Source organism: Pristiophorus japonicus, chromosome 27 (assembly GCF_044704955.1).
Source record: "Pristiophorus japonicus isolate sPriJap1 chromosome 27, sPriJap1.hap1, whole genome shotgun sequence".
In the NCBI taxonomy this organism is placed as follows: domain Eukaryota; kingdom Metazoa; phylum Chordata; class Chondrichthyes; family Pristiophoridae; genus Pristiophorus; species Pristiophorus japonicus.
The window spans coordinates 9,093,510-9,106,696 of NC_092003.1; the positions used below are offsets into that span (position 1 = coordinate 9,093,510).

Here is a 13,187-nt window from a genome sequence, read left to right on the forward strand (position 1 = left end):
AACCCCCCCCAATCCCAGGTCAGCCCATTAAAACCCCCCCCCCCCCCTCCCATCCCAGGTCAGCCCATTAACCCCCCCCATCCCTGGTCAGCCCAGTAAACCACCCTCCCCATCCTGGGTCAGCCCAGTAAACCACCCTCCCCATCCCGGGTCAGCACATTAATCCACCCTCCCATCCCGGGTCAGCCCATTAATCCACCCTCCCCATCCCAGGTCAGCCTATTAAACCACCCACCCCATCCCGGGTCAGCCCATTTACCCCCCCCCCTCCACCCCCCAATCCCGGGTCAGCCCATTAAAACCACCCCCCCTCCCAATTCCAGGTCAGCCCATTAAACCCCCCCCCCCCCCATCCCGAGTCAGCCCCTTAAACCCCCCCCCCCACCATCCCGGGTCAGCCCATTAAACCCTCCCCCCCCCCCCCCCCATCCCGGGTCAGCCCATTAAACCCCCCCCCCATTCCGGGTCAGTCCATTAAACCCCCCCCCAATTCCGGGTCAGCCCATTTAAACACCCCCCCCCATCCCATCCCGGGCCCCCACACACACACACACACACACACATACGTCCCAAGTCAGCCCATTAACCCCCCCAACACCACCCCACCCCCCCCCCAAACACCCCTGTCCAGGTCAGCCCATTAACCCCAGGACTGTATGTCCTCCGCCCACCGAATCTGCGCAAAGCCGGAGAGCAAAGCGGCCCCGGGGCCTCCCTGCGCCACACGATACTCACAGATGACCCGGAAGTGGAAGAGCCACGAGATGTTCGGACTCCGCTCCATCTGTACGGATCACAAGCACAAAACAGGGCTCGGTTGAAGTGCACAGAATTCACTGGTTTTAACATCCCTAATTGCCCGAGTAGGTGGTGGTAGTGGTGGTTGGTGACTGAGTGTCTCACTGGGCCATTTCAGAGGGGCTGTTAAGAGTCAGGCACAGTGCTGTGGGTCTGGAGTCACATATCGGCCAGACCTCCTCCCCTAATAAAAAGGACATTCGTGAACCAGATGGGTTTTTTACGACAGTCCGGTAGTTTCATGCTCACCATTACAGACACTAGCTTTTTATTCCAGATTCTTTTTATTTAATTAACTGAATTTTCATGGGTAAATGGCAGATTCCACTCCGGGTTTCACTACCCCCGCTGTCCAGACTGGTGTGCGGCTCATTTAGAATCACAGAAGGAGGCTACTCAGCTCATTGTGCCCGTGCTGGCTCTTTGAACGAGCTCTCCAATTAGTCCCACTCATCTGCTTTATTCCCCATATAGCCCTGCAAATGTCCTTTTCAAGTGTTAGTCCAATTCCTGTTTGAAAGTTACGATTGAATCTGCTTCCACCTTTCAGGCAGCGCGTTCCCGATCACAGCAACTCGCTGTTATTACTGCCCCTCTGGGGATCAAACAAACTTCCAGAAAACAATTTTGCCCAGAAGTTATCACTGCAAACCAGGAACCAGGCTTTTAAAATTTTTTTAAATTAATTCACGGGATGTGTGCGTCGCTGCCAAGGCCGGCATTTATCGGCCGTCCCTAATCGCCCCTTGAGAAGGTGGTGGTGAGCCGCCTTCTTGAACCGCTGCAGTTTGTGTGGTGAAGGTGCTCCCACAGTGCTGTTGGGGGGGGGGGGGGGGGGGGGGGTGGGTTCCCATGCGCCTGCTGCCCTTATCCTTCGAGGCGGTAGAGATCGCGGGTTTGGGAGGTGCTGCCGAAGAAGGTGCACATGGGCTAATGGCTTCTACGAGCTCGACTCGACACCCGCCCCTCAGCTCTCCGTTGGTCGGGCCCGCAGGAGAGTTTAAACACCGGCAACACTTACAAAGTCCACCCGATCCTCGGCCAGCCAGTGGAAACACTTGAGAAACAGAAGCAGGGTGAAGAGGGCCACGAACCGAGGGCTGAAGTCATCTCTGAAGACGGTGAACGCCAGGCAGGTCTCGGTCACAGCGTACCAGGAGCGCTCGATCAAATGCTGGGAAACGGCATAGAAACTGCTTTACAACGTAAAGTACCGGAGCTCAGAGAGAACAGATTCATCAACATAAGAAATAAGAGCAGGAGTCGGCCATTCGAGCCTGCTCCGCCATTCAATACGATCACGGCTGATCATCGACCTCAACTCCAGCTTCCCGCCCGATCCCCACATCCCTCGATTCCCCTAGAGTCCAAAAATCTATGTCACGTATCTTACATTATATATAACTGTATCCTAACATGCTATACATGACTATAATAAGATATGACCTGTAACCACCAGCATACCTTACCACCAGGGGTGCACTTGCAAGAGACAGGTATACAAGGACAGGTCTCAGGCAAGTGCAGCATTCCAGAGCTGTGAAATAAAGGTGCAGGTCCAGAGTGACCTTGACTTCACGACATGCCTCGTGTGAATCTGTACTGAGGGGACAGGACTTTATACTATCAATCTCAGCCTTGAATATAAGAACATAAGAAATAGGAGCAGGAGTCGGTCATACAGCCCCTCGAGCCTGCTCCGCCATTTAATACGATCATGGCTGATCTGATCATGGACTCAGCTCCACTTCCCCGCCCGCTCCCCATAACCCTTCACTCACTTATCGCTCAAAGATCTGTCTATCTCTGCCTTAAATATATTCAATGACCCAGCCTCCCACAGCTCTCTGGGGCAGAGAATTCAATAGATTTAAAAACCTAAGAAATTCCTCCTCATCTCCCTTCTTAAATGGCCAACCCCTTATCCTGAGACTGTGTGACCCCTGGTTCTAGACCCCCCAGCCCGGGGGAAACATCCTCCCTGCATCTACCCTGTCAATCCCCCTCAGAATCATGTATGTTTCAATGAGATCACCTCTCATTCTTCTAAACTCCGGCCCATTCTACACAATCTCTCCTCATAGGACAGCCCTCTCATCCCAGGAATCAGTCTGGTGAACCTTTGTTGCACCGTCTCCAAGGCAAGTATATCCTTCCTTGGATGCGGAGACCAAAACTGTACACAGTACTCCAGGTGTGGTCCCACCAAGGCCCTGTATAATTGTAGCAAGACTTCCTTACTCTTTTACTCCAAGCCTCTTGCAACAAAGGATAACATGCCATTTGCCTTCCTTATTGCTTGCTGTGCCTGCATGCTCGCTTTCTGTGTTTGTTGCACAAGTTCACCCAAGTCTCTGAGCACCAACATTTAACAGAGCAGAATGGTCACATTTCGAGCCCCAGGCTGGGTCAAGGTAGCCAGGGAAGTACTTAGGTGGCTGGAGTGGGCATCAGGTTTAGGGAGGGGAGAGCAAAGATAAACAGCCACAGCTCCCTCACCTGATCATTGTCCAATCACCCATGCTGGAAAACACAACTGTATCGGCAGGATTGCACTCGGGTACGCAGCATCACACAGTACGGAAACAGGCCATTCGGCCCAACAGGTCTGTGCCGGTGTTTATGCTCACACCATCACCCCATCCCTCTATTCCCTTCTCCCTCCTGTGTTTATCCAGCCTCCCTTTAAATACATCGATACTATTCGCCTCAACCACTCCCTGTGGTAGCGAGTTCCACATTCTCGACACTTCTCATCCTTATTTTGAAATCCTTCCATGGCCCTCGCCCCTCCCTATCTCTTGTAATCTCCTCCAGCCCCACATTTCTCCCCCCCCCCCCCCCCAAAAAGATCTCTGCGCTCCTCTAATTCTGCCCTCCTGAGCATCCCTTATTATAATCGCTCAACCATTGGTGGCCGTGCCTTCTGTTGCCTGGGCCCCAAGCTCTGGAACTCCCTCCCTAAACCTCTCCATCTCTCTCCTCCTTCAAGACGCTCCTTAAAACCGACCTCTTTGACCAAGCTTTTTGTCACCTGCGCTAATTTCTAATAAAGCGGCTCGGTGTCAAATTTTTAAATCTCATAATACTCCTGTGAAGCACCATGGGAAAGCCCAAATGGAGGGAGGGTGAACAAGGTTCCTCCCTCAATCAGTACCACATTCAAATGTAGGAGCCAGACTAACTTCCTCCATTGACAGCAGTCGATGTTCTAATGTTACACAATTGGACTACTGTCGACACCAAATCAACACCCTATAAAAATTGGCAGCTCAGGGAGGAAGCGGGCTGTTGGTTATCCATGCAGGACAATGCTGGCAATGTTCACACTCGCAAAATCTTCAGGAGCGCCAGGGAGTTGGAAACGACCCCTGCGATGAGGGAGACATATCTACCATATATCGTCACACAACAAAAACTGAGGGTCCCCCCAGGCTATGATAACTGTGTGGGGGGGGGGGGGAAAGAGTGTGGTTGAGGGAGAATGTAGCTGATACAGCTCCTGTTCTTGTATGGCAAAAGGTCAGTATGCACACACAGCAAGTAAATCAGGAAGACCAATGGACTCATGGCCTTTATTGCAAAGGGGATGGAGTATAAAAGCAGGGAAGTCTTTACACAGTTATACAGAGTATTGGTGCAGTTATCGTTTCCATATTTACGAAAGGATATACTTGCTTTGGAGGCAGTTCAGAGAAGGTTCACTCGGTTGATTCCAGAGATGAGGGGGTTGACTTATGAGGAAAGGTTGAGTAGGTTGGGCCTCTACTCATTGGAATTCAGAAGAATGAGAGGTGATCTTATTGAAACGTATAAGATTATGAGGGGGCTCGACAAGGTGGATGCAGAGAGGATGTTTCCACTGATGGGGGAGACTAGAACAAGAGGGCATAATCTTAGAATAAGGGGCCGCCCATTTAAAACGGAGATGGGAGGAGGAAATTCTTCTCTCAGAGGGTTGTAAATCTGTGGAATTTGCTGCCTCAAGAGAGCTGTGGAAGCTGGGACATTGAATAAATTTAGGACCGAGATAGACAGTTTCTTAACCGATAAGGGAATAAGGGGGCGGGCAGGGAAGTGGACCCGAGTCCATGATCGAATCAGCCATGATCGTATTAAATGGCGGAGCAGGCTCGAGGGGCCGTATGGCCGACTCCTGCTCCTATTTATGTTCTTACGACACTTGAGCAGCTGCACATGTACTTTGCAATATGGGCTAGGGGGCAATGTTCGCTCCAATTTTCTATTTTGGTGCGTGGTCCCTTTAAATTTGGTGTGCTCCATATCTGTTCCTACGGTGAGCAGCTTGCGTGGAACCTCCCTTTTGATGCACGGCTGAGCACCGTAGGGAGAGCATTGGTCAGGAGTGCTAGGAAGCATATTTTTCTCCTCAGCACGGGGAGAGGATTCGTGTGCGATGTATGTATTTTGTTAGTAACTCCCCGACCACTCAAAATAAAGTGTCTGCTCCGACTCGTTTGAGCAACGGCATGGGAGATCTGCGAGCAGGTATTTAAATGCGTTAACTTTGGACGCGATGCCCTGATGCGCTCGCCAATTACATCTGTGGAAATACGCAGTGTAATCGATGCACCGGTGAGCATGCTCACCAGGCTTGTGGGAGCTGTTGCACTGAGTGGCTTAGCCAGTCACGTGATGGTCACAAGACTCAATAAAACCCCAGTTAATGGCATTCAGGTTGTCCACGAGGAGGCGTGCCATTGTAAACCTGCTGGATGAACTGGTAGGGGTGCAGTTTGAAGTTTGATTGTTAAACCTTTTGCGAATAAACCAGCTAGTTCCTTACAGCAAATGTGTAGCTGTGAATTCTTCAGCAAAGTACCCATGAAACAAATGCACTGTACGCAGGATCAGTGATTGGCATGAGAGTGCTCTCTCACCCCATCTCTTCAGCAAGCGAGAGACATGCAGTCAACTGGGGTGGGGTGGAGAAAGGGAGGAATGGAGGAAAGGAAGGGTCACTAGTAATGTCGGTCTCAATAGGGGAGCCCTGCATACCAACCTTGGCATGAGGCAATTGTAATGTATGCCCCCATGAGTATGCTCACAGGTTTGTAGAGCTGTTGAGTTGGGAGTGGCTTAGCCAGTCACGGGATGTTCACAAGACTCAATAAAACCCCAGCCAGTTGAGTTCATGGGATCCACGATGAGGTATGCGGTTGTGAGCCTAGTGGATGAACTGCTAATGTGTCGTGCGATTGGTAAACCTTTGTTAATAACCAACTCATTCTTATTAGCAATGTGTTGCTATGAATTGCTTAGCAAAGAAACCCATGAAGCAAATACAGTATAGAGATTAACAGCTTCATTTCTGAAGAGAGGTGCTCTTGCGCCCCGGATGTTTTATTCACCAACGGGGCAGGTACGGCAGGAGCGATGAGGTCGGGGCGAAGGAGCGGTGAGAGATTGTAGAGGGATGTGATCGGGGCCCAGGAGAGGCGAGGGCCCAGGGGCAGCACGGGCCCAGACCACAATGTGCGATATGTGAGCGCGCACTGGGTCCGTGCAGCAGAGCTGATCTCCAGTCGTCCTGGTTAACCCTTGCCCCTGGACCAAGACCTCACTCTGTCAAGCCCATGTGGTGGCTGGTGTGCAACGGCCACCCCACGTTAAAAAAATCCACCCACAGGCATCTTCCACCCTTCAGGATGTAGTTCGGGATCCGGAATATTAGGTCCTTCATTGAAACACCTGTGAACTCCTCCCTTTTTGGCGTGGAAGCAAGTCATCCTCGCTTCGAGGGACTGCCTGTGATAATGATAACTATGGTCTGCATTAACCAGTTCCCTTCTTGCGGGCGTTGATGAGACATTTCACGGGTGATCTCGGACAAAACAAAAACAGCTCATCCTGGACACACACATAGCAAAAGTTATAGCAGAGAGAGCTCCTAAAGTTTATTGATATGCAAGAGACACTAACTGTTGTGAGCTCGTCAAAACTGTGTTTTTTAAAGAAATAATCTTGACAAGATTTTAAAAATTACAAATCAAGAGTCGTTTGTCTATTCGTTGGGATCCCATACTATTTCCACTGAACTCAATCAATGGTAAATGGGTTCATTGTTTGCCTGGAACAGGCTGCTTTGCATACAAGGTGCCAATTCTGCTCAAAGGAGTGCGGGCTGGTCTATGAAAAACAACTGGTGAGTGTGTGAACCTGTGCTGGAGTTATTAAAATGCGGTGTGGTTAATGAGCAATAAGGACCAACAACTTCAGAATTCACATCCATCATAGAAACAGAGAAAGTAGGTGCAGGAGTAGGCCATTCGGCCCTTCGAGCCTGCACCACCATTCAATAAGATCATGGCTGATCATTCACCTCAGTACCCCATTCCTGCTTTCTCTCTATACCCCCTGATCCCTTTAGCCGTAAGGGTCACATCCAACTCCCTTTTGAATATATCTAATGAACTGGCCTCAACAACTTTCTGTGGTAGAGAATTCCACAGGTTCACAATTCTCAGTGAAGAAATTTCTCCTCATCTCGGTCCTAAATGGCTCACCCCTTATCCTTAAACTGTGACCCCTGGTTCTGGACTTCCCCAACATCGCGAACATTCTTCCTGCATCTAACTGTCCAATCCCGTCAGAATTTTATATGTTTCTATGAGATCCCCTCTCATTCTTCTAAAATTCCAGTGAATATAACCGGGAATCAGTCTGGTAAACCTTCGCTGCACTCCCTCCATCTGGTCAAGGCACGAGAGATAAGATAACATTCCAATGTGCTAATGAACATTTGGGGAAAAATACTGGAGATAGGAGGGGTCAGGATTGTACCTTTACTTTGAGTGACAAGGGTTTTGACCATTCAAATCAATGCATGTCTCATGAACTGACTGTCCGGCCATTATAGGCCGAGGAACTGTATAAAAACCCTTTGCTTTCTTTGTTGAGAGAGAGCGAGTGAGGACAGTTCAGCAACAGGTTGACTGCAGACTTGTCTCTCCCTTGCAAGAAATTAAAGACTACTTGAATCTTCAAACCCAGACCTGGTGTTGAGTGTTAATTTTAAATACTCCACTACACCGTTAAATGCTTCACCGGAAGCGGGAGTGGAAATGATTGATGTTAAACAGATATCATTTAATCATAGAACCATAAACAGCACAGAAGGCTGCCATTCGGCCCGTCGAGCCTGTGTTGACTCCTATAAAGAGCGATCCAATTAGCTCCACTCCCCGTGCCCTTTCCCCAGAGCCCTACAAATCTCTCCTTTTCAAGTTTATATCAGATTCCCTCCAAGCCACGAGTGAATCGGCTTCTGTCGCCCTTTCAAACGGTAACGTGCAAATGATAAGCTGCAGGGTTTACGCACAGAATCGCCAACTGCCCTCCTTGGTACCGAGGGGTTCTGGGGGGGGGCGGAAGTCAGCACTTGGTCAAGCAACGGCGGCACATCACGGCCAGAGAACGCGACACCCCCTTCAATGCGCCGCGCGCTCTCACCTCCATCTCTGCGGCGCGCAGCTGCCCGAAGAACACCTTCCGCATGAACTTGCCGATGAGGAAGACCAGGATGAACGCTTGGATGTACAGCACCTGTCAATCAAAAAAATCAGCACGTCACACACTCGACACGACCGCCGGTAACCAGGACCTCCCTCAGTCAGTCATCCCACCAGACCAAAATGTTCTGGTTATCTAACATTGGCTCAGTCAAATCAGAGGAGTCAGAAGGTTGTGGGCTCGAGCCCTGCTCCAGGAACGCAAGCCCATAATCGAAACTGACACTCCCAATGCAGCGCTGAGGGAGTGCGGCACTGCCAAATGTGCCGTCCTCCAGATGAGACACTAAGCCGAGGCCCGGTCGGGTGGATGTTAATCTCATGGCACTGTTGGAAGAGCAGCAAGGAGAGTTCTCCTGGTGTCCTAAGCCAACATTCCTCCCTTAATTGTCACCATATTAAAAAGACCTGTTAACAGCTCATTTATCTAACTTTGTGGGCACTTGCCAAGTCCAAATCGGCTGCCAACTTTGCTTAGGGAACAGCGAGTGCTCCAAAGGAACTTGTTGACTGTAAAATGCTCCGAGACATCCAACGAATGTGATAAGCTGCCGTATAAAAGGCAACTTTGTTCCTTAAGAGTTACTGCACGTCGTGTAATTGTGCATAGCCTGCTTGGAGAGTTTCGAACAGACGGGATGCAGCACTACGTAAATTCAAGTCTTCTTCTGCAGTAATGCTCCAACTCTTGCTGCTTTTACGCGACTGATTTAATCAGTGACTTGTCATTGACAACAATCCCCACTCACAAAAGCGCGTTTTCTCCCGAGTGGCTTTCCATTCCCCACTTCCTCGTACTGAACTGGCGTTTGCTGTAATGTGAACCCTTCATCATTACATTGAATCACAAAAATGTCAGCACAGGAAAATGACTTTATTCCAACGTGTCTGTACCATCACCTGCACAGGAGGCAATGATTCCAATGCTGTTACCCGGCTCCCGAACTCCCTCTTTGTCAGTGTCAGCTGTAGCTCAGTGGGTAGCACCCTCGCCTCGGAGTCAGAAGGTTGTGGGTCAGAGTCAGAGGGGCGGCACTGAGGGAGCGCAGCACGGTCGGAGAGGCGGCGCTGTACGGAGGTAGTTGCTGCTGTTCCTGCTACCGACTACCAATGCACGCTTTGTTCAGCCGCAAGCAACATCGGAGCATCCCGCGCCGGAGGGACCCGGCACCGGCCCGCTTCGATCCCGGGCCGAAGGGGCCCCGCACCAGCCCGCTTCTACACTGGGCCAGAGGGACCCCTGCACCGGCCTGTGGCTCCTGTTCAGGGCTTTCAGCCTGCACTGGGACATCATCCCAAGACTTTTAAAACTGATCGAAGGAACTCCAGGGCCAGCGTCGAAGGGACCAAGCTGCCGTAATTTCTTCGAAAGGCCGGAATTCCTACTACTGACTTACATTTTAAACTTTTAAATCGATTTTTAAACTTTTAAACAATTTGGGAAAACTTTTATAACCGACGACTGATTTACGTTTTAGACTTATCAACTTTTAATTAACTCAAACTATTTTTTAAACTTTTAATCAACCAGAGTAACTTTTTAAACAACTTGGAAACCTTGAGAAACTTTTAAATAACTTAGGAAACTTTGGAAGAAACTTTTTAAAACATCCCTCGGAACCCCAGTGGAATGCTGACCTTCCCAATGCCTGCCCCCAACCAAGCCTCGGGCCACCTACCATCAAGGGCGCTACTCAGCACAGAGCTAGTGGCCAACATCTCGCCGTAGGCAATTAGGCTCATTCAGCAGTGCCCGGTCTCCAGTCATCTTGGACCGTCTTGCCACTGGACCAAGACCTTGCTCAGCTCAGCCCGTGTGCAACGGCCACCCCACGTTACAAGAACTCGCGCACGGGCATCTTCCACTTCAACATGCAGTTCAGGTCCTGGAACGTCAGGACCCTCATGGACAACTCCAACAGCGACAGGCCAGAACGCCACACTGCCCAGGAACTTTTTGACATCGACATCGCCGCTCTAAGCGAGACCCGGCGGGCAGGGGAAGGCCAGCTCAAGGAACATGGTGGAAGTTACACCTTCTTCTGGAAAGGCAAACCAGAGGAAGAACGCCGCCAAAAACGAGCTGGTTGGCCGCCTCAAAGACTCCCCCTGTGGGGTTAACGAACGCCTCATGACTCTTCGACTCACCCTATCCCGGAACCAATGTGCCACAGTCATCAGTGCGTACGCCCCTACACTCGATGCAACGGATGAGGCTAAGGAGGGATTTTATTCCAACCTCGAGACATCCCAGTCCTGCGTCCCCACGGGTGACAAACTGATCCTCCTCGGTGACTTTTTAATGCCAGGGTCGGCAAAGACACAGCCCTCTGGGGAGGTGTGATTGGCAGAGAGGGGGGTAGGGAAAGCCAACTCCAGCAGTACCCTACTCCTGACAAAATGTCCAGAACATGAACTTCTCATCACCAACAGCCTGTTCCGCCAGAGACACAAATACAAGGCATCATGGCAACACCCTCGCTCCAAACACTGGCGCCTGCTCGACTATGTCATCGTCCGAGCCAGGAATGCAAGGATGTGCACATCACCTGCGCCATGACAGGAGCTGGTGACTGCTGGATGGACCATCGCCTAATCCGATCAATCATCAACATTAATATTGCCCCAAAGCGGAGGGGATAGCAGAAGCAGTGCCACAAAAAAGTTAATGCCGGGGCACTTAGAGACCCAGCTAAGAGAGCCCTATACAGCCAGTGCCTCACAGCTAACCTGGCGTGCCTTGATGACCCTGAGATGCTGAATGCCCACAGCGCTTGGTCTGCCCTCCAGGCCTCTGTAACCAGTGCCTGCTAAGAGACACTTGGTCACTCAACCAGAAAACACCAGGACTGGTTTGATGAAAATGATCAGGAGATCCAAGAACTAATAGATCACAAGCGCAGAGCATTTCTGAGCTTCAAGCAACAACCCAACTCAGGAGCAGCAAAGCAACATTACAGACAGCTCAAGGCTCAGGTCCAACAAAAAATCCAGGACCTAAAGAACAGGTGGTGGATGGAGAAAGCACTGGAGATACAACAACTGGCCGACAGCCACGACACACGAGGATTCTTCGCTGCAGTCAAGGCCACCTACGGTCCAAACTCCCAAGGCCCCACCCCACTCCTAGCCAAGAACGGGGAAACACTCATCAAGGACACCGAGGCTGTCAGGGCCCGCTGGAAGGAGCACTGTGAAGATCTCCTCAATCGAGACTCTGCCTTTGACTCGAGTGTTCTCGACTCCATCCCGCAGCATGAAACCCCAACGTCACACGAGGTAGGCAAAGTCATAAAACAGCACAAGAACAAGGCTACGGGTGCGGATGGAATCGTTGCTGAGGCGCTAAAGTATGGCAGAGAGGCGCTGTTGGCACGGATACATGACCTCATCTCTCTCAGCTGGAGGGAGGAGAGCATGCCGGGAGATCTCAGACATGCAGTGATCGTGACCATCTTTAAAAAAAGGGGACAAGTCCGACTGAGGCAACTACAGAGGAATCTCCCTGCTATCAGCCACTGGGAAAGTTGTCGCTAGAGTTCTCCTCAACCGTCTTCTCCCTGTGACCGAGGAGCTCCTCCCGGAATCACAGTGCGGATTTCGTCCCCAACGGGGCACAACGGACATGATCTTTACAGCGAGACAGCTGCAGGAAAAATGCAGGGAGCTGCGCCAGCCCTTATACATGGCCTTCTTCAACCTTACAAAGGCCTTTGACACTGTCAACCGCGAGGGTCTATGGAGCGTCCTCCTCCGTTTTGGATGCCCCCAAAAGTTTGTCAACATCCTTCACCTCCTTCACGATGACATGCAGGCCATGATCCTTACCAACAGTTACATTACAGACCCAATCCATGTCCGGATTGGGCCGAGTCATCGCTCCAACCCTTTTCGCAATCTTCCTCGCTGCCATGCTCCATCTCACAGTCAACAAGCTCCCCGCTGGAATGGAACTAAACTACAGAACCAGTGGGAATCGATTTAACCTTCACAGGCCAGGTCCAAGATCACTCCAACCTCTGTTGTTGAGCTACAGTACGCGGACGACGCCTGCATCTGCACACATTCTGAGGCTGAAGTCCAGGATATTAGTCGATGTAGGGCCTCACGTTTAACATCCGTAAGACAAAGGTCCTCCACCAGCCTGTCCTCGCCGCACAGCACTGCCCCAAGATCCACGTCGTGGCCCTGGACAACGTGGACCATTTCCAGTACCTCGGGAGCCTCTTATCAACAAAGGCAGACATTGATGCGGAGATCCAACACCGCCTCCAGTGCGCCAGTGCAGCCTTCGGCCGCCTGAGGAAAAAAAAAAAGAGTGTTCAAAGACCAAGTCTTCAAATCTGCCACCAAGCTCATGGTCTACAGGGCTGTAGTAATACCCACCCTCCTGTATGGATCAGAGGCATGGATGATGTACAGAAGACACCTCAAGTCGCTGGAGATTTATCACCAACAATGTTTCCGCAAGATCCTGCAAATCCCCTGGGAGGACAGACGCACCAACATCAGTGACCTCGCCCAGGCCAACATCCCCAGCATTGAAGCACTGACCACACTCGACCAGCTCCGCTGGGCAGGCCACATTGTCCGCATGCCAGACACAAGACTCCCTAAGCAAATGCTCTATAGAAACATAGAAAATAGGTGCAGGAGTAGGCCATTCAGCCCCTCTAGCCTGCACCGCCATTCAATGAGTTCATGGCTGAACATGCACTTCAGTACCCCCTTCCTGCTTTCTCGCCATACCCCTTGATCCCCCGAGTAGTAAGGACTTCATCTAACTCCCTTTTGAATATATTTAGTGAATTGGCCTCAACTACTCTGTGGTAGAGAATTCCACAGGTTCACCACTCT

The 13,187-nt window shown here is 50.8% G+C and overlaps 1 protein-coding gene across 1 annotated transcript in view; it reads right to left on the reverse strand.

The window, feature by feature from the left end:
- The window catches only part of syvn1 (synovial apoptosis inhibitor 1, synoviolin), a 39,689-nt gene that overhangs the window by 17,126 nt on the left and 9,376 nt on the right, over positions 1-13,187 (reverse strand). The window contains exons 3-5 of the mRNA XM_070868019.1: positions 8,272-8,364; positions 1,820-1,972; positions 672-784 (exon numbers count right to left, since the gene is read on the reverse strand). Of these exons, the coding sequence (XP_070724120.1) occupies positions 672-784; positions 1,820-1,972; positions 8,272-8,364 (359 nt within the window). The remainder of the gene's footprint in view (positions 1-671; positions 785-1,819; positions 1,973-8,271; positions 8,365-13,187) is intronic.